Below are 22307 nucleotides of genomic sequence, written 5' to 3'. Positions count from 1 at the left end.
CCTACCCAAAGACCCCATTTTACTTATTAATAATCCGATGAGAACAGTGGACCCCCAGGTCTGTATCCAGTTGCCATTAGGGAATGACCCGCATTAGAATGATCAGAGCCTAAAGTCTTGTTCATTTAGATCATGGAGCCTCCTCATCTGACTCCTTATCCACTAAAAGAGACTTTTTGACAAACGAACTGCCACCTAGTTAAACCTGAGGCAGGAAATGCCAAGTGGCGAGGCTGGTGCAATTGCTCTCTCAATATAAGTTAGTAAACTGCCACTATGCCTTCAATTCAACAGTCTCTGTGAGCCTTGTTCAGTCAGAAGCCTTGAATCCAATCAATTCTGGGACACTGATGAGTTTCTGAGAGCAAATGCTCTATGTTTTTTTCCTTCTCTTCTCTTTTTATTTTTTCTCCTTAAATGCTACATCTTAGGAGAACTTTTCTACGTAATTTTTGTCCCTTATGACACCTTTGAAATTGTCTACAGAGGGATGGTACTTAATGAAAATTTCAGATACAAAATCAGAGATTTGGGGAGTCTAGAAACAGAAACTGAGGGGGGAGGGTATAGCCCAATGGTACAGTGTGTGCTCAGCGTGCACCAGGTCCTGGGTTCAATCCCCAGCACCTCCATTAAAATAAATAAACAAATTAGTAAATTTAATCCCCCCAGCCCCACAAAAAACTGACAAGTAAAATGTTACAGATAATATCCACAAAGTATCTTTTCTCCAGGGATGAAAATATTGTCATTTTCTAAGTTCTTGAGATGACTGTTCTACTCTATACAATTTTATCATTGTGCTTTGCTGTTTTGAACATTGAACAAAAATCCTTATTGATACAGTGAGATTTAATTATGGGCGGGGACAGAGACCTGGCTTGTTAACCTTCAGCTCCTCGCTGGCCCTCCTGCCTGCGTCGTGGAGGCTGGGGAGCTGTAAACCACATTTCTCAGGCCCCTCCTAGATGTCGCTTAGAGTCTTTCCAATCAGATGCACTGATGTGGGCCTTTCATTTGGAGCTGCATCACATAGGAAGGGAGGCAGATGCGCCTGCGTGGAGCGTGGCGGAGGTGGGCAGTCCCCGCGCTGGCAGCCTCACTCACCAGTGCCAGATCCCCGCACGGGCGACAGCAACCCGAGGGTCCAGTTGTGGGGTTTTGGGGTGTATTTCTGGACGATCAGGGAATTATTCTGTGAGCTATCTGTATACCTCAATAAACCCTGTGGGTTTAAACTACCTTGAGTGGATTTTGTTGCCTGTAGTCAAGAACTGACCAACTCACATTTTAACTACATTTCTTTTAACCTAATCATATTTCTGGTTTCTTTGGTTTTATAGCAGTATCTTCTTCCTTGATTGTTTTTCTAAGCCGAGACAATGTCCCCTGTATATAGTCATATGCTTTTTAAAAAATCAAACTACTATTTATACCGTATAGCACAGGGAACTATATTCAGTATCTTGTAATAACTTATGGTTAAAAAGGAATATGCAAACGAATATATGTATGTTCTTATATGAAGTACTGTGCTGTACGCCAGAAATGGACACACTGTAAACTGACTGTACTTCAATAAAAATATATTTAAAAAAATCAAACTACTATGGCTGCTTTAGGATTCATCTATAATTTTATTACAAAATCATCCTTTTGGCATTAGTTGGTTACAGTGATAGCAAGATACTGGAGTGTGGCAAAAACAGCTCGGACGTAACAACTGCATTCCCCGCTTTCTGAACCGAAATTTAAGTCACCTCATGTCCTTTAATACGAGTTACCTGCGATCAATAATGCTGCAAATCCTGACACGCATACCATCTAGGGAGGAGTCGAAGCTAAGGGATTAGAGTAAATGTTGATAAGACTACAAAAGTTCCTTTGTGGGACTCCATTTCCTCTCCCTCCAAGCCCCGAATTACTTTGCTTTTAAAAAGAATCAAATGACCTAGAACTAGTCTGACTAGCAGCAGCACCCAAGGAGCATCACGCTTAGTTCGTGTTAAAAAGCAGTACCTGTGTGGTGTACGTTTTACACCACAGGCCACAGGAATGATCTCTCTAGTTTTCTAACTCCTGCGTTAGAGTCTCTTAAAAAAATAAATGCATCCCCTCCAGCTCTTCTGGACGGTGTTATTGCTGTGCATTTGGAGGTGGGTCTCTTTCTGTGCTGTGTTTGCTTTGAAGGGATCTTCCAATATATCTCCAATATTCCTTTCTTATAGTGTCCTTTTCTTTAGCTAGGATCTCACATAACTGAAAATGAGAAACAAAAATTCATCAATGAAAACGCACGATTCAAACACTAGGGCTCGTGCATCTGGGCTGATACAGTTTAACTGAGGTCGTGTTCACATGAGATGGGCCACCAGAGCCACATGCTACGTGCACCAGTGATGTGCTGCCTTACAGAGCAGAGCAGCCCTGCGCTGAATTCTGAGTGCGGAAAAGGGGCAGGCGGGTCGGTGGCACTGGGCGGACCCAGCACCGAGATACCAAAAGGAAAAGCCAGCTTTTACCTGGTCGCACCAGCTCACCTCTAGTGCTTTACTGAGAATGTCCTCCTTATTGTCACATTGGTTTTCTAGCATGTCTTCATAGATATCCACGAGAAAGGCAATTAGGTAGGGGGAACTGTGACTCGGCTGTAAATCAAGTAACTGACTTAACAGATTGGGATATTTGGAAAGACCACGATCCTGCAAAATCCTAAAAAAATAAAATAAAATAAATAAATAAATATTCTCAATTTTGAGAAGGAAGAGCAAAAACAGTAGAAAGATCAAAAGAAAATGATGTCCGTAACACAAGCAAGGAAAAGAAACATTTTGAACGAGGTTGAAACTTAATTTTAAATTAGATGTGAGCTTTATCGTGGATAAATTAAGAGCTGAGTAAAATTAGCTAAAAAGGGTAATGAAGTTTAAAGGTTATCACTTATAATGCAAACTGCAACACACAAAATTAAAGGAAAGAAAAATCATCATCTTAAAATAAAAAAGTGAAGGAAAAAAACAGGAGCAATGTCTCCGTGTGTCTTGAGGCGGCCCCTTACCCCTCAGCTCTCCAGTTACTAGAGGCCCGGGCCTCTGGCACATCTCCAGTGGGACGGGGTTCCTTACTGTGTGCTCTGGGCCTAGGTTCCTGGGGGACCTTTAAGTTCGACAAGGAGCCTGGAGATGTCAGTGGCCAAGCAAGTGAAGCCCGGCCGGCATACAGGGCCAGTCTTGCAAGAGGACGGCTCTAGGAATGAAGGCAGACGGATGGCTATGCGTCTGCGCCACCTGCTTGTAAATCCTCTGTCTTGCCTCCCTCTGTTCCCGAGCAGAAACTGGTGTGTGTGTTCTGCCCTGAGAGTAAAACCGTATTATTGTTTCCTCATGGACTAATCTAAACACCGTGCTGGCATGTGCTTGGGAAGTAAAGAAGAGGGTACAGGGCCCTGTTCTTGGGTGTCATCATGACATTGTTAACGTTTCTGCTCTCAGGTCCAGAAAACTGGAAAATTCCTAGCATCCTTTTGGAATCTGATTATGGGACATATTCCACGATGCGTCATATCAGCAGGTTTAAAAAAACAAAAAAAAGTAAAAACCACCTCTTACCCTTTCAAGTAGTTCCACGCACTTTCGTTATGGGGCACTAGTTTGATCATTTCCAGGGTGTACCTGTAAGAAGACCACAAATAAACGCTTATGATTTTTAGAGAGCGGTGCAATAATGAGACACCGTTTTCATACGATGGTGGCACAGCCTGGACACGTGCTTTCCCTCATCCGTGCTGGGGACTCGGGAACCTCCAGGTTATATCTAAACCAGAGACTCCCTCACGTCTGCCGCAGTCAAATCTTATGTGCACTGTCCTCAGTCCTGTACGTTTGCATCCAACTCGAGGAAGGACCTTCAATGCGAAAATTCAATTCCCAAGTGGAGAAGCAGCTCTGTGGGAATTGCCTCTGACGTGGGCTTTCCCTCTGAAGGGAATGTCGGCTACAATGAGCAGACTTTCGTTTTGTCGCTAAAGCCATCTTGGGGGAAAGGGCTAAGATCTACTTATGACCAACAAGTCGTTAGTCACTGAAAAAGGAGAACTAATAATCTTGAAAGCTATAATAAAAAATAGACGGCATGCGGATTACAGAGACAAAGAATGAAAATAAGAAACCAACCCAAGTGCGTACTTCTTAGTTCTGAAACAAGATCACCAGTAAACCACGATGTGACTCTCATTCCAAATGGACACTCCCTTCCCATTCTCTTCCCCTTAAACAGATTTTGAAATACAATTTAGATCCAATTACAAAAAAATTCCAAGGGAGTTACAGAACTCTGCTTCACTATATTCTTGCTCAAACGAGTAACTCACTGACGAAAGTCTGGTAATCTTAGTTTTGTTGCAATGTTGTTCTAACAGCATTTTTTTTTTCAAAGAGAGTAATACTAAACTCATTCAGCATTATGAAAATTATAAGGAAAGAAGCCTGGAGAAGAGAGTTAATGCAGGACACTGGATTGCAGACTTTTTTGTTGTTGTTGTTGTTGTTGTTAATTTAAATCACCAGAACCCCTTGTAGAACAGATAAAATTAGAGCCAGCTGCCCTCACCCAGGCAGAAAGAAGGAAGGGCAAAGGAGATGAGGTGCCATGACATCAGCTCTTCCTAGGAGCGGTTAAAACAACTTTTATAATTAAAGTATGACTGTGATCTCATCAGGCTATAAAAACAATAAACGTAAGTCAAATTTCAAACAGACACCGAGATAAAGTAGACAAAAGAGGTTTGTGGACAGAATATAGAAATTCGTGCCAGTTCAGAGATTTCTAGGTCTTACAACAGTACTCTGTGTGCTAGAGCAGTTTTCAACTGGGGGCGATTTTTGAGATGATCTGGCAATGCCTGGGGATGTTTTTGTCTGTCACAACTGGGGTGGGGTGGGATTTACCTCTGCTCTGCAGGGAACAGAGGCCGAGAATGTGGCCAAACACCTTATAATGCACAGGACGACAGGGACCCACGGGGCCCAAGTCCCTGCACCAGAGCAGCGTGGCACCTGGGGGCTATTATCTAAACCTTAAGGAGATCTTTTGGGGGGGGGGCAGGTGGAGGGGAGGTAATTGGGTTTGTTTATTTATTTATTTGCTTATTTAATTTAAATGGCAGTACTGGGGATCGAGCCCAGGACCTTCTGTATGCTAAGCATGCGCTCTACCACTGAGCTATACCTTCCCCTCAATGAGACAGTTTTGAAATAAAGCTTCCTAAATCACTATGAAATGTGATTTCTTCTCAATCTACAGTAGCAACAATATTTGAAGAAACTTAAGACACTACAAAGTAAAGGCATTCCGTAGACTACATTACGTATAAATTTATCACTGTGGGTTTCCACCAAGAATTCTGTCCTACTAGGTCCATGTGGGCAGGATGGGGGCAGGCTTGATCCTTTCTGTACCCCCGATGCCGGAGACACGGTAGGCACACAAACACTCTTCTAACGAGCGAACAAGTGAAGGAGATTACTAACTGGACTTCTCTCTCCAATACAGCAGGATCGTTGTAGCCAGTGGTGTTAGAAATTACAAAGTATCTTTGGTTCCAGACAGAGTTATTTCTCACATCCTCTTTGAGAAGTTGGTCTACATACTGTAGCTCATTATCCCAAAGTTTAAATTCCTAAAAGAAAATTAAAGAAGAAAATATCCAGTTAGAGATGTCCTATTATTTCTAAACAATAAAAAATAAATAAAACTTCAGCGAAGTTAAGCAGGCAGAACTAAAGACGTGGGACTCATACTGGAGGAGATAGAGAGCTGCAGGGCAAGGGAACAGGGAGGGGGAGGGAAGAAAAATCATCGAAGACAAGACAATGATCACGAGGAAGGAAAACAGCAGGAAACGAGAGTCACCCCAGAGCGGGATGACAATTCAGCTCCATCCTGTGGAAAACAGCTTATGTCCCAAGCAGAACGTTTTACTATCTGACCCAAGAACTAGTCTGAAGAATTAAATCAAAACACAAGAAGGTATATCTAACTAAACGCTCATGCATTGCTTGTGGTGAAAATGTAGGGAAATGCCCAAACTCAGTAATAACATAATGATTAACTATAGTATTGTGTATTAATTTGATGTGATTTGATATTATTACATATATTAAATAAAAGGGAAGTATTCAAAAATTCACATATGTAATAAAATTATATTAAAATATAGAAAAATATGCAATTGGATTTAGATATACATTTTTACATTAAAAAGCGAATTTAAAAAAATTATGGAGAGAAGAAAACCAACAAAGACAATTTGAAAAAGGAGTAGAATGGTCAGAACACAGAAATACTACAAAAGTTGGGGATAGTAACTCTGAGAAAGCTAATGGAGATATATTGCTTATTTGATACCAGCAAAAACTAGACTTTTATTAAAAATACTAAATGCCTCTTTTAGAAAATGGATTCCTTTAATCAAATTGGGAAACGCTTACATTTTTAAGCAAAAACTTGCTGATGAAATACTCTTGGTATAATGAACAGTGCAGAGGGTAGCCATCACTGGAAAAAATCCACAGGGCACAACACAACAACTGTTTGCTAGAATGAATAACGTGCCCAGAGTGGGAGTTGTAACCATTCTCTTCTATTCAGGAATTTAACATAAAATTTTAACAAGTGGGCAGAAATAAAATACACAACAGTTCCTGTAAAATCATATTCCAAAGTTTATGCATGCAAAACCTTCATATGTAGCATGCCCTTATTAAAATAACACACTTGTATCAAAAATTTACCACTACTTTTTAAGTCACTTTTATTCTTCTTTAGTGTGAAGTTACCAACATATCCAAAGAGGTGATAAGGGCTAACTGACATGAAGGATGTCAGGTTTTCAGTACGTATCCTTATAATTCTTAATCATATACGGTGTGTAATGATCATATAGGGTGTGTAATAATAATCAGCATCATATATGGTGTGTAACAAATGTAATGTGTTTCAGTTTAAGTCTGTTTACAATTTAATAGTAATTTAAGTTATTTAATTGTTAAAAAATAGAAATCTTAAAAGCACCGTAATAAGACAAACGGTACCTGGATGACCCACTGTCGGTGCTGCCAGGCGTGGTAATTCTTTGCGTCCTGATTAAGGACATCGGCAATGAACTCAAGCTCTTGAGAGGGATCTCTCAGCCACTCCACCAACACCCGCCTATGATGCCTGAGGCCGGGGAAGGAAGACGTTTGTGTTAATTTACCCCCAAATCAAAGCATCGGCTGCGTGTGCGGTACCAGGTGATGGGGAGGGGCACTCACAAAACAGAAGTTCACCTCTAATGCTCAGGACTCTACTGGAAAGGAAAGGGAACAGGAAAGAAACACTAAGATAAAAAATTTCAGAACACTAGGTAATGGCTGAGAAACAGAAAACAGTGATCTGTGTGTAAAATGAAACCAGGTACTCGGGGTTTAGAGAAGGTTTATCTCAAGCTAAATCTGGAAGGACAGTAGTCTTCTGACAACCAGCATATCCTGTGAAAGGAGTTTTAAACGTTCCCAGGGGCATAATGAGGTTATGGGGAATGTAGGTACTACTTTATCAAGCACGGGAGCGCCTCTGGTCCTCAGCAGGTTGTCGGTGTTAAGTCCGAGAGCCACCGCGCAGCCAACTGCCTCTTCCACCAGTTCATGGGCAGAACGGAATTCACTCCTATGCTGGCATGTAGCTGTGACAAGCGGCAAGTTTGTCAAAAGAGGAGTTTCTGTACCAGGAGAATACTTCTAAGAGTTTTCTCTCGGGTACTATTTTTATCATTTTCTTTAGCGGAAATAATAGTTATAAAAATCTATTAGTGAAAATGTTCTAAAATTCACTGTGGTGAGAATACACAGATTTACACTTAAATGGGTCGGCAGTATGGTATGTGAATTACAGCTCAATGAAACTGTGGGTTTTTTTTAATTATTAATATTCTTTAGACTAAAAGTGAGCAGGGGTAATGGGCAAAAAGGGAAAGATTTAATGCTTAATGGATGACATATTCTACATGCACGGAAAATTTAAAAATTCATCTTCGAGAATATTAAGAAGGCAAAATACTACCAAGAGGAAGACCCTATAGGGAAAGGTTTCTCAGTCATTTATTTCAGAAGTCTTCCAAGTCAGTGAACACCTGAAATAATTTACTTTTCCAGGTTCCTGGTAAATTCTGTAGTTGACGAAAAACTTAAGAATTAAGTCCTCCAGGCATTGTGCTAAATGAAATAAGTCAGACAGAAAAAGACAAATATTGCAAGATATCACTTACACGTGGAATCTAAAAAATACAACAAACTAGTGAATCTAACAGAAAAGAAACAGACTCACAGATGTAGAGAAGGAACCAGTGGTTACCAGCTGCGACTTCAACCACTTATTGGATGGTTAGGTTTTCCATCAGCATATCAAACTCCACTTGCCAAATACTGAATCTATCCTTCACCCCCAGAAAGGTGCTGCTCTGTTTCCCAAATTCCCCAAGTGGTTGGCACCACCATTCACCCAGGGGTCAAGCCAAAAAAGACATCATTCTTCTCCATCACTCCCCCAATAAATTTAACTTCAAAACCTGTTGCTTCTGTCTCCAGACGTCTCTCAAATTTACCCGTCTCTCCCCCACAGCCTGACCACACTCTCCGCTAACCTCCACACTGCAGTGGCCCTCCAGGACGGTGCCCCTATTCTGCTCTCCTCCACCCTGCGGTCACGGTGAGCCTCCTAGGACACAAATCTAGTCACGCTACTTCCTGAATTAAAATTTGTCAGTAGCTCTCCTCTGCAACTAAGATCAAGTCCAAAGCCCTTAGCAGTGGTCACAAGGCCCTTTGTGACCTCCTCTGAGGGCTCCCAGAGTGCATTCCTGTCACTTGGGATTACACACAGTTCCCTGAGAACGCCACGCTCTTTCATGCCTTGCCCTAGAATATTCTCTTTGCCTCAGTGGTCTTTCCTCTTGGAAACCATCCTTCAGTCTCAGGCATGAAGACAGGGTGGTGTGTGTCCATCATTATATTGGAAAAAAACCCAAATGGTGGTGACTCCTGCGTCATGAGCAGGCAGTCAGTGGCGGCTTGATGGGGCAGCACGCTGCCTCCTCTCCTTCAGCACGCCCACGGCAACCACCCGGCCACCGCCCCCACCTTCTCCTCCATCACCTCCATCACTGCAGTAACAGCCGCAGGAGCTTCCATTCATGGGGGGCTCACTACACGCTGGTGGTGTCCAAGCTCCTTCTTCCATGCCTGCTCTCTGTCCTCCGGCTCTGCAACTTCTCTCTTTTCCCTTCTCCCCCGTGTTCTGCCTCCCTGCCCACAATTAGCCGCGTACCCTCATCTAGGCTAAGTTAGGGGCGTAATCCCTAGATTACACACTACTGTATACACCATCAAAGCTCTACCATTATACTTTTCACACTGCTCTGGGAAAGAACTGGTTTTATTATTTACTTTCCCTTTTAGACTGCCTTTCGTTCATCTTTGTCTCCTCGTCATCAATACAAAGTTTCTAATAAGCAAATGAATGAAAGAGAGTCATTTTATAACACAGTGAATAGAAAAATTTTTTTCGGATTTTTCACCCACATTTTCCCGGACTCTGGCAGCACCACGTGCCAATACTGAAGTCTTAAAGACCAGGTGCAGCCGACGTCTGAGTGCTCACGGGGTCAGGCACCACTGTGAGCCCTAAACACAGACGTCATCTCGGTTAATCCTAATGGCCCCGTTAACGTTAGCTCCAGTGCAAAGTACTGAAACTATAAGGAAACAAACAATTCCCTGTAGTTTCGTCGCCCACCAGCAGGTACTATTACACAGTGACTTATGTCTTTTTTTTTTTTTTTACTGTTCTGAATATTTTAATGCCTAAAATAATGAGGATACATGTTACATCTGCTTTTCTTCTCACGTGGTATGAAGACGCATTTCCCAAACCCTTTTCTCCTCCGATGGTTATTAAAAAAGGATGACCTTCTGTCTTCATCTTACCAAACTTGATAGTTTTTGGGCTGCTCCTCAATGATTGCAGTGATATAGTTCATTTCCTCATGCAGATCCTTTTGAAGCGACTTTAGGAGGACTCTCCGGAAATGCCTGCAGCAAACACCAAGCATCGCAGTCTCATTACCCCACATAAGCTGCCTGGCCGCAGGGGCAAGCACGGCTACAGACAATACAGTCAGACGCATTTTTTTGGTAGGTGTTCTCTATAACCAATCATTTAGCAATTTAACTGCTTGTGGTTGTCCAGACTCATACAACTATCTGGTAACTGGAAGAATCAAGCATTTTGAAACAAAAATAGTGAAAGGAAGCAAATGTGATATAAAAGAAAAGACAACCAATGAATGATTACTTTCAGGTTAAGCTCTGGTTACCAGTGTCCCATTATACAAGAATCAAAAACATTTCTCTCTCTGAATGGTACAGCTTGTTCATTTAGATACATCATCAGTCATATAATAAATTAATTCCATTACAAGTGTTATCAAATATTTTACTTTTAGAAACACCATAAAAATGCTACTTAAGCAGAGGGAACTATATTCAATATCTTATAATGACCTATAATGAAAAAGAATATGAAAAGAAATATATGTATTTATATATATATATATATATGTATATAAATCAATCACTATGCTGTACACCAAAAAATAACACATTATAAATCAACTATACTTCAATTAAAAAAGCTACTTATAAATGAAGCAAATTTCTCTTAATTTCTTGAACAGGTGAAGTCAAATCATTAAAAAACCTTTTCCCTAAAGACATGATTAGTTCTGGTCTATTTTTACTTCAAAATTTTCCAACTCAATATATAATAAGAGACAAAAAACTACTTTAAAAATGTAATGCTAAGAAGAGGAATAACAGCATTTCTCTGTGATAATTAGCTTAAAGAAACTTAGGCTTCGCAGAGCACGGACACGTATCAGCAGCTTGGCTTATGTGGATAATTTCAGACGTACTGCTTTAAAAAAACAGCAAATAAACTTAGGAAACTTTAAATGCATTCTAAGTTGCTCTGAGTTACATACAGCCAGGAAAGTCTTTTTTTTTTTAACTGAAGTACAGTCAGTTGTCAATGTTGTGCCACTTCCTGGTGTACAGAGCAATAGTTCAGTCACACATACATACATGCATTTGTTTTCATATCCTTTTCCATTATAGGTTTCTGTAAGATATCGATTATAGTTTCCTGTGCTCCACAGTAGAAACTTGTAGGAATTTCTTAAAAGAATACGTGTATTAGAGATACAAATTGATGGACTATAATACTAATAATTCCAGATAAACATGGTAGATTAAACATATAAGTTTATCCTCACTCCCTAATAAAATCCTACTAAAATGATAGGAAAGAAATAAAAACAATATAAATTCACAAGAACAAAGAGAACTGGGGACGAGAGGATACCACAGCAATGAGAAGAGGGCAACAGAATTATGGACAATGCTAAGTTGATAGTTTTAACTGACTTAGAAAAACAGAAGTGCTAAAAAGTTCTCAACTGAGGAAGAAAGGTTCAGAAATCAGAGGTATCAGGCACTTTCAAAACAGGGAGTCAAGGGTGGGGCTGAAAACAGTGTAAAGTCTAGAAAGAGTCCTTAGAAGCCAAGATCCTTCCACCACCCTGAGCAGAGAGGTGACATCTCCTGACCTGGTGTACGTATGCGTGTGTGTGGAATATTCAGCTCCCCTGTGCCACCCCCAGACCGGGAAGACGGGCTGGAAATGGAGTCAATAATCGATCACGCCTACATGAGGAAGCCGCCATAAATTCCCCAGAGTAGGGGATTCAGAGGGCTTCCAGGTGGGTGGACACATCCCTGTACTGGGGGGGGGGGCACCCCAACTCCACAAAGACAGGAGCCCCTGTGCCCAGGACCCTCCCAGACCTCACCCTACGCATCTCTTCATCAGGCTGTTCATCCATCTCCTTTATCATGTCCTTTAATAAACTGGTAAACCTGTGTTAAGTGCTTCCCTGAGTTCTGTGAGAGACTGTAGCTCATCAATCGAACCCAAGGAGGGGTCATGGGAGCCTCTCCGATGTACAGCCCACCGGTCAGAAGCAACGGCACTGGGGTGGGGGCAGTCTTGGGGGACTGAGCCCTTAACCTGTGGGACCTGATGCTCCTCCAGGTGGACAGTGTCAGAACTGAGGTAAACTGCAGGACACCCGGGGGTGTCACAGAGAACTGCTTGGGACGGGAAAAATCCACACACGTTTGGTGACCAGAAGCACCAGAAGTGAAGTCTTTCGTGTGAAAGTAAAAAAACATGCAGGAGGAGGACAGGGGTTTTTCCTAAAAAACCGGGGTGAGAGACGAGTGGCTTTATTTTCTGGGAAAATCCAAAGCAGAAAGAAATACCAAGCACAGCAGAAGGCAGAGTGAGACAAAAGCTGAAACAGGGAAACTTAAGACGCTGATATACTAAACAGCTAGACAGCCCCACCCCATCCTCCCGTCAGAACTGAGCCCCAGGCCAAATGTACAGCCCTCAGGCAACAGCCAGACAGCTCTTCTTCAGAGAAACAAACTAGCCAAGAGGAAAGACCCAGAAACACTGACATATGCAGATGTCACACAGAACAGCCACACCTCCACTCACTTCACAGTGAGGCCCTGTAGTTGACAAACCCTACAACCTGCAGAGATGCCAAAGCAATTTTTTTCCTGCTTCCATTGTAAGTATGAAAGGGGAGCCAAGGTTTACCAATTATAAGAGAAAAATGTTTACATGAAAGAGACCAGAACAAATACACAGAAAAATGAAAACATACCCCCCATCCATGAAATAAAAGACAAGACGCTATTAAAGACAAATATTCAGAAAACAAAAAAAGAGCTCTTGTAAATTAAAAATGAGTGCAGATAGAAGAGTTAGAAGATAAAGTTGAAGAAATAGCTTAAAAGGAAAGAAAAAAATGAAAATAAGAAAAGACAATCTCAGGAGTACAGCCTGCAGCCGAAAGGCACTCCAGAGAGAGGAAACAGGAGGGAGAGAATTCTCAAAAGAGCATTAACAATTCCCCAAAGCTAAAGGAAAGGTTAAAATGAACGAATGGGAATCTTCTTAGTAGAAGCTAAAAGAAAAACTGTTTTAAAAATCTTAAGGAAAATGATTTCCAGTCTAGAATCCTATTAATAAAGTTGAGAAGAGGCGGAAGGCACTTTTAAGTATATAAAATCTCAAAAACACATTCCCATATATCCTTTTGTAAGTTTCCTTCTACTCAAGGAGAAAATGAGAGAGTAAGTAAACAAAGAAAATAAGAGAGTAAATCAAGAAAGAGAAAGATGTGGGCTCCAGCAAACAGGGGACCCAACGCAGGAAGGAGCTGAAGACCAGACGAATGGCGCCCGAGTTCATGGGCAACAAAAAAGGAACTGAAGGACTGCCTGCCATGTTCAACAAGACACATCGGACACACAGTGGAGTCCAGGAGACAAATTACTTATTAGTAAAAAGAAAACAAAACTAAACCAAAAGGCAATCTGTTAAGGGAAAGGTAATTAAACTACAAAATGTGGGTCAATGTGACCTATACGCTGATTGTTGATTTAACCAGTAACTGTGATGGGGACACTGTAGGAGGGTCAACTTTACATCTTCCACACACACACACACACACACACACACAAAAACAACCAAGTATATAGTTTAGAATATACACGTTATTTGAAGGAAAAACAGTGAAGAGCTGCTGACTCTGGGGAGTGGGACGCTGCACTGAGAAGAACAGGGCAGAGGGCGCTATTTTTCATTCTGTCTCTGACTTTTAAACTCAGGCGTGAATTGTCATTTTGATAAAAATGAAAGTTAAGAAAAAGAGAACCCATCCAAAGTAAAACCTGAAACATTCAGACAGGGAGCAGTCATGATGTGTATCACTTACCACACTGTGTAATTGGCAGCGTTTAACTCAATAGCGTCTCTGGTGAGTTTAAAAGCCCGTTCACTCCTCTCATCGCGCTGCAGGACCGCCCGGAAATAATCATAAACATCTCTAACTGGAAACAGAGCACGTGCCGCATGAGGACTTGTTTAAAATCACAATACAAAGCGTTGTTATACTCTACAGGGAAGACACCTGATTGCATGTATACGATTTACAACAACATAACAATCAGTCACCCTGATCATGCTTCAGTGCCACAGCCACGAGGTACGTACGTGCAACTGTGCTTACTGCTCGCGCGTATGGACCGGGGTTCATTCCAGACTCCAAATCTCCTGAAGATTTTATTTATTAAATAAAAATCAAGGGTGCATACGTTCAAATATATTCCCTTAGCTGATTTTCTCACATTTTATTCTGATCAGTTTTTTAACTGAGAAAGAAATATGCATGATGATAGAAAACTCTGAACAGTACAAAAATGGTTCACACTAAATTTCCATTCCACTGAATTCCCAGTCCTTCTCCCCGGAAGCAACCACTGTGGATGGATTCTAGTGCATCTTTCTAAATATTTTCTATGCATATATAAGTATATGTCCTAATTCCATCCCGCTTTTTTTTTTTTTAATACAAATGAGATCACATCACACTCTATGTTCTGGGCCTTGCTTTTCTCACTCAGACATTAGTCAAGGTACTATAAACTAGCACAAATCTCTTTGGAAAACCATTTGATCATGTCTACTAAAAATTAAAAACTGACATACTCATTGACCCAACAATTCCAGGTCCAGTAAGTTTTCTTACAAATATACTCCTGTATGTGCCCAAAGCATCCAAGGAGATTTACTGGAGGATTTGGTTACATAGTAAATAAACTGCAAACGACTGAAATCTCCGTTAGTAAAGAATGGATTAAGTCCATTACGGTTACACCCATACAGTGAATACCATGCAGTTACTAGTCAGGAGGCTGCTATGTTATGTACTGAAATGCTGCAACTGCTGAGGCAGGAAGGTGCAGGGCAGCAGCTACTTGCTTAGTTAATAATATGTGCTTATTATTAACACATCACTGTAAATCAACTGTACTTCAATAAAAAATTAAAATACATATACATACGCTTATTTATGAATACACTAGTTTGAGGAACACGGATGGGAAGAAGACATAATTTTCAACCATGTTCCCTGTTACAAAGGTCGCCGCATTTTTCAAACAGCCGCAGAGCATGTCACTGCGTGGGCACTCTAATTGTGTCTAACGCGTCCCCTATAAACTGAACGTTTGAACTGTTTTCATTCTTTTGCTGTCCCAACACTGTATGCTTCTGGGCCCACGTGCAAACTCAGTCCATCTGCAGGACAAGTTCCTCCAAGTGGAGTTACTGCATCAAGTTTTCTATCGTCAAATTAAAAAACGGTTCAGAATAAAATGTGAGAAAATCAGCTAAGGGAATATATTTGAACACACACATCCTTGATTTTTCTTTAATACTGCACTGTTGATGGTGACAGGTGTGGCCAGATTAAACTCCCAAATTAACCTCTCAAAAAAGGTCTAGTCAATACATACAGTCCCTCCAGGACTGGATGAGTACCTGTACTTTTTCCACCTCCTCGCTGACGCAGTATTAACATTTCAGATCCTTGTTAATCTCTTAACTGTAGGAACTGAGACCTTAGCCAACATTAACCTATCTTATTCCCGTTTTCCACAAGAGAAACTGAGGCTAAGAGAGATTCACAGGTTCACCATGGCCCAGTGTACCTTGGAGACAGAAGCTCAACCCACATCCAGTTTGCTACCATAGCCCATGCTGCTAATCACAGTGAACTAACAGACACTGTAGCTGAAATGCCCTCAGACCACAGCACAGATGAACACAGAGAACGGACCACGGCCCGAGCAAGACTACTAAGAAACCCTGATGTTAAATACTCCTTAATACTTCTTTGTGTCCACAATTAAGAATTTATGTGGACGTTCTATGCTATTTTCCTCATAGTATATAATTTTCCAGTTACTGACAGAGTTCACAAACTTTTAGCAGGTCAATGCGCATGAAGACAATGTCAATGTACCCTAAATTGCCTAACCATTCGGCTTCTACTGGTAATGTAGACTGTTTTCAATTTTGTTTTATAAAAAAATCACTGCTTTAAGTTTCCAATGTCTTTTCATTAAAACACTTTACAATTATATATACAATACACATGTATGTATTTATGTATGTGTAAGTTATGCATGTAAATTTCCTTAGACTACGATCTTAAAAGTGAAATTACCAGATGAAAACATGAATACTTACAGCTCTTTACAAATTCTGAGACATACAAGGGCCATCAACTTCTCACCACTATCTTTAAAAAGCTGAGTTTAATTCAAACCAGAGTAAAATTTAGAAACATAAAATGGCAAATAACTATGGCATATCATGCAGTCATTAAGAACCCAGCTGGCAAATAATTTAAAACGTGTAACAAAATGCTTCTAACGTGTTAACTCCATATAGTGAGTATATATATTTTTTATACACACATATACCCACATACATTAAAAACACACGGGATGTGCACACACACGTGAATCTAACTCTGGGGAAATGCTGGCAGAGGTGTGGAAGGCTATTCACCAAATGTTATAACCCTGGATAAGGACACTCTTCTTTTGATTTCAACATCTTCAAATTTTTCTACAATGAGCAGGTGTTACTTTAAAAAACATTTTTCATTAAAGGGAAATACATGTTCTATGTAAACGCTAAAAACAATATAAAAGTAGATGAAGTTTTAAGACATTTACTGAAAGCATGAAATTTAATTGCTGTTTTTAGGAGCTTCCAATGTTGTATTTGTCTGTTTACATCTAAGCACAATGCAGTATCAGAAATTACTACATATTTTTACACACTGGTTATCTGTTCAAAAATAATTTTAGAAACAGCAGTTGCTCATAAGTTAAGTAACACAGGTATATAACTATTAAAGAATTGCTTTTAGTTGATTTGATAAAGTAAAAAAATAAAAAAGTACATGAGGTTTCCCCTACTCCAAGGCCACTCCCTGGGGCACTGGATCTGTATCAGTGGTAACGGCTGTTACCAGTTGCTAGTCTTCCCATTTTTCTAAGCAGATAAATGTAGTTTTGTTCTTGATTATTTTTAATGAAGTTGGCATAACATCATTCATTCTGATTTTCATGTTGACATTTCCCCTCAGTGATAGGTAGGTCCTTCCATGCCGGAGTATGTACACCTACATCACTCTTTTTCACTTCTTCCTACCGTGGACACAGCATAATTTACAAGCCAGTGCTATTTTTTTTGCAGAACAGAACAAGTGGGAATAGGATACTCAGTCTCAAGGCTATATATTTTATTTTATCTTATTTTTAACTTAGTTTTTATTTTTATTTTTTTTGAGGGAGGAGGTAACTAGGCTTATTCACTTATTTAGTTTTAGAGGTACTGGGGATTGGACCCAGAGCCTTGTGCATGCTAAGCATGCACTCTACCACTTGAGCTATACCCTCCCCTCTCAAGGCTATATATTTTAAATTGACAGGGTCATAAATGAATTTGGGATTATACAAATAGAATTTTATACTCTTTAGATTTTTCTGATATTAAAATATTTTTGATACCAAAATAGTCTTTTAATTAAAAATTACCAATTTAATATAGTATCACGTCTCTAAAACTTAGGCGCCTTTTTTCACTCAACATGGCTTCTGAGATCTGTCCCTATTATAACGCATCTAGAGTCCCTTACTGGTTGTGTAGCATACAATCGTATATCTATCCTCCAAAACATGGCTATACACATGGTTTCCAATATTTTGCTTTTTTTCAAAACGTGCTGCAAAATGTAGTAACACATCCCGTGCTTACTATCAGCCAGACACTGTTCTATTATTTTATGTGCATACTTCATGCATTCTATAAGTAGTTACTACTACTATCCTCATTTTACGTAGGAGGAAACACAGGTATTGAGAGGTCAAATAACTTGTCCAAGGTTACAGAGCCAGTAAAATGGTGCGGTTAGAATTTAAACCAGGTGGCCTGGCACTGAAGTCGGCTCTTAGCCTTCTAGTACATGTCTTCAGACGCCATATGCCAGAGTGAACCCAGAATGCATCACTTGAAGCAGCACTTCACGGCTGTAAGATATGAGCATTTTCCAGTTTTACTAAATATACACACACCACTGCCTTCTGCAGCGGCTCAACATATGAAATCTACCATCTGAAACATGTGGATCTGTTCATATGTGTTAGTATCTGATACTACTGGACAGTTTAAAATTACCTTTCACTCCTAATGATTACGGATTCCCCCCTCCCTATTTAATGGCCAATGAAATCTTCTCTTCTATGAGCTGCCAGTTTATACTCTTTGCCCATTTTTACATGTCTGTTTCTTTACACTTTTGGAGGATTAAGGTTCTGAATATCAATGCCATTTTATACATCTTCCCCGACACTGCTGTTTGCCTTTTAACTTGCTCATGGTGTCTCCTGTTGCACTAAATTTAGATTTTGATATTTTCATCTATCAATTTTTGATTGATGGGTTATATATATGGTTCTCTCTTCCTTTGTGGTTTCTAACACTGATACATGTAAGGATTTAAAATTTTTTTACCCTGCAGAAAGAAGTTTTATTATTTCGCACCAAAAGAGAAATGTATGATGATGTCAGTTTTTCCAACATCTCTGTTCTAAGTACCTTATGAATCTGGAAAAGTTGTGCCCTTCACTTCTCTGATCACCAGTGAGGTTAACATCTCTTCATAGGAATTTCTATTTCTTCTAGTAAATTATTTCTTTACATAAAACATCTCTCACAGTTTGGAGGTTTTGCAGTTTCATAAGTTATACCTTCTGACCTTTGCCTTAATCACTTCTGAGTTATAGATCTTGCCTAATGATTCCTTCTTAGAGTGAAAGTTACTCTCTTTGCTCCTAGTATGTCTACAGTTTTGTTTTAGAACTTTAATGTCATCTGTTTTCATGGAAGACATGAGATAGGGATATGATTTTGTTTATATCCAAATGCACAGCCAGCTGTTACAAAACCATTATTTGATTAATACATCTTTTTCATACAGGTATAAAGTGTTCTTTTTATCAAGTATTACGTTTCCACCTATGTCAATGACCTATTTTAGATTCCTTATTAATCTATTTATTTCTGCACCATTTCCACATGTTATTAACATTAAGTTTAGTAGGACATTGTCATATTTGGTATGGCAAACCCTCACACCATTATTCCTTCTTTTCAAACATTTCTTGGCATTACCTCATAACCAGAAAAAACAATAAATGCTTTTTGTAAAAGAGGAATGATCTTGGATAACAGAGACTTAATTGAAAGAAATATATAGAGACATAAAACTACGAAACTGGCATTCCATTTTATTCATTTACCCTTTCCTAGAAGAACAACTAACAATTAACATCGCATGGCCTTCAATTTACAAAGCATTTTCACATTCATTATGAAAGAATACTTTGTCAGGGAAGATAATCCCCTTATTTTAATATCAGTAATGTATTCCAACTGAGCCTAACAATTCACAGCTAAAATATTATTTCAAACTGCTCATGTTTCAACAACCAAGGTTTATTCCAAACAGTAAATCATTTATGTTTTACCTTATGTGCAGATTAAATAGTAAATAAAAAGCACAACCATATAGTAGTATTATGTATTATAATGTAACATTCATTCCTTACACTTAGAATATGTCCATTCTTTGGAGAAAATAAAACTTTTAATCATGAAAATAAATGACAAAACCCTATAATATTAGCTTATTTTAAATCATTTAGATCTTTATTAAACAAAAATCTGTCATCTATCTGGCCACACGTTGTAAATTTCAACTTTACTACTAAGTTTGACTTACAGATCTTTCCCTAATAAAAAATAAACTTACACTTTTCACTGTAAATGATCTGGACCACTGGATTCGGGCCATCATTCTGCGGCACTGGATCTATATCAGCCCATTCTGCTCTGTCCCTGAAAATATACATATTTTTTCAGTGATTATATTTGAACATGTAAGAAGAAAAAGAAATCAAAGGTTTTAAAAAATGGCCACAATTACACTTTAACTTATACATAATGGAATCATGGTTGGGTTCTTTGTGACCAAGTTTTGCCACTTTGTTTTACATATTAAACTTCTAAAGTAAAAGAAAAATAAAATGAATAATTTGCCAATTAAACTAATTTAATAAGTCAATAGTTTTCCAATTTAAAGTTTTTATATAAATGCAAATGCAGGTTTTTTGTAGCAAGCACACAATAGTTTTTAATAAGAAATCAATGTAATTCATTGGTCTAATGAGACTCTTTGAAGTCAGTCTTTTTAAAACTTTGAATAGAAATTTTTTATGTGAGTAATTAGAAACTGATATTTGAATATAAAAACATGATCAGTTTACTGTATACTGAGAGGTGGTCCAGGTCGTCAGAGAGAGCAATCTCTGGAATCTGTGGAATACTGGCTCTACCACTTAACTAGCTGTGTGACATTGAGAAAGTTACTCAACCTCTCTGGGCCACAATTTCTTCATTTATAAAATGGAGATACTATTACCAACCAACCTTAGAAGGCTGGAGGATTGAGTGAGATAGCATGTCAAGCACTTAAAATGTGCATAATAGTAAGCATATAGTATATAGAAAATATAGTATATATACACCAATATATGTAATTAGCATATAGTATATTGTAAATACACTGAACAGACTATATAATATTTCTGTATGCTTAAACAGATACGCTGTGTTATAAATATAGCATAAAATAAACATCTTATGGTAAGCATTCAATGAACACTTCTCATTATCAATGCTAAAATAACATTACCAGGGCAACAACGGATGCCTACAGACATTGCTGTGTGAACTGCCCAGTATAACTTAATTTCTTTTAACCACTCTTTTACTTATATTCATTACCTATTTTTCAATTCTCTGCACTGATCAGCTATTGACAGCAAAGATTCTGTGCTATCTAAACAAATCCTAAACTTGTGTTCATTATATAAGGACAAACAAAAGGGAAACAAATCCCTGAGGTGTGAGACCTAGAGCTTGGGGGGGTAGCGTGACAAAGGTAAGGCTGTCCCTTAGTCACAGGGAGATCAGACACAGTCAAGTGAAGCACCTGAATATTACTCAGCTCAGAGAGGAGGTCTGAGGGCTTTATGGGGCCACGTTAGTCAACTGAAATCACTATAAAGCATTAACTCCAGTAACACAATCTGGAGAGCGGCTTCACTCATTCATAAAATCTAGGCCAATAAGCCATCTAATGGGTTTACCTAGAACTGCAAAAGGAAAAATAAAAAGACATTAAAAAAAATAATAATAAGGACTTCTCAGTCATCTCTGCAGGTTCGAATGGAGCTGGGGAATCAGTATCACCAATAGAGAGCGTAGAACTAATGCGGGCGGGACTGGGTGTTTATAAAGATGGGGAAGAAAGGCAAAAAAGTTACAGCAGTACCCGGCACTGCCTACTACACATCGCCTGTACTCCGCACTAGGGATGCTCGGACGCATAGGAGAGTTTAACGAACAGCTTTCCAACCTCACAGCCTAACTCGGTGCCGGCTGACGGTGGGCACTAAAATACTGAAAGAAAACGCTGAATGAAAACGTCCCAGTCCTTAAAGTTCTGGTACCAGCGCTCTTCCTTCCAGCAGAACCAACCGCGGGAAGCCCGGCGGCTAAAGCGAGCCAATCCGGACCTTAACTAAATCACTCCCTTTCGGGCGGTCCTACTGCAGCCGTCCCTTCCGATTAAGACTCTCAGCGGGCCAGGGCTGCGGGACCCCCTGAACCGCACCCCCCACCCCCCGGCCCGGGTCCGGGCCGTCTCCACGCCGCGCGGTGACAGCGCGGGCCCCACCCCACCGCGCGCCCGCCCAGCCGCCCGCCCGCGAGGCCGCGCGAGCTCCGGCCCCGGCAGCGCCCGGTGCAGCCGGGAGGGCGGGGAAGGCTGCCCGGCGCCGCGGCCTGGCCGTGGGCGTTACCTGTACAGGACGTAGCTGGGCGAGTCCAGGCTCAGGAACCCGTCGTCCATGGGGGACGCCACCGCCTCTTCCTGCGGCGGCTGGGGCGGCGGCGGCTCGGGCGGACCCGGCTCCGGCTGACCCGCCTCGCCGTCCTGCGCAGCCTCTCCAACCCCGTCTGCGGCCGCCATCTCGCCTGGGCCCGCTGCTGCGGAGGCGGCGGTGGAGGCCCCGCCCCCGGCCCCGCCCCTCGCCCGGCCCGCGGCCACTTCCGGTTTTCTCGCTCCTACCATAGAGACGCGGGCCAGAGGGCCC

General features: G+C 40.4%; 1 protein-coding gene across 1 annotated transcript; it reads right to left on the bottom strand.

Annotated features, from left to right (window-relative positions):
• Window positions 1-1617: 1617 nt before the first annotated feature.
• Window positions 1618-22207, bottom strand: FNTA (farnesyltransferase, CAAX box, subunit alpha). Its single transcript, XM_031439978.2, has 9 exons — window positions 22014-22207; window positions 19901-19986; window positions 13946-14060; window positions 10023-10127; window positions 7092-7218; window positions 5529-5677; window positions 3609-3671; window positions 2541-2712; window positions 1618-2259 (listed from the first exon to the last, which is right to left on the bottom strand). Exons 1-9 carry the CDS (start codon window positions 22181-22183, stop codon window positions 2137-2139), a joined length of 1110 nt encoding a protein of 369 aa, XP_031295838.2. The 5' UTR covers window positions 22184-22207; the 3' UTR covers window positions 1618-2136.
• Between the last annotated feature and the right edge of the window lie 100 nt (window positions 22208-22307).

The sequence above is a fragment of the Camelus dromedarius genome, chromosome 22, assembly GCF_036321535.1.
Source record: "Camelus dromedarius isolate mCamDro1 chromosome 22, mCamDro1.pat, whole genome shotgun sequence".
NCBI lineage: Eukaryota > Metazoa > Chordata > Mammalia > Artiodactyla > Camelidae > Camelus > Camelus dromedarius.
The sequence above is the reverse complement of the archived record's forward strand: the minus strand, read 5'-3'. Positions and strand labels throughout refer to the sequence as shown.

What these genes read in the sequence shown, in the direction of transcription:
- FNTA (XM_031439978.2), bottom strand. Translation starts at nt 22,183, where the DNA reads ATGGCGGCCGCAGACGGGGTTGGAGAGGCTGCGCAGGACGGCGAGGCG. An exon ending in ACCGACAGTGGGTCATCCAG is followed by an intron (nt 5,678 to 7,091) that starts GTACCGTTTGTC and finishes ATTTTCTTTTAG; the next exon opens with GAATTTAAACTTTGGGATAA. An exon ending in TTCTCAGTAAAGCACTAGAG is followed by an intron (nt 2,260 to 2,540) that starts GTGAGCTGGTGC and finishes TCTCATTTTCAG; the next exon opens with TTATGTGAGATCCTAGCTAA.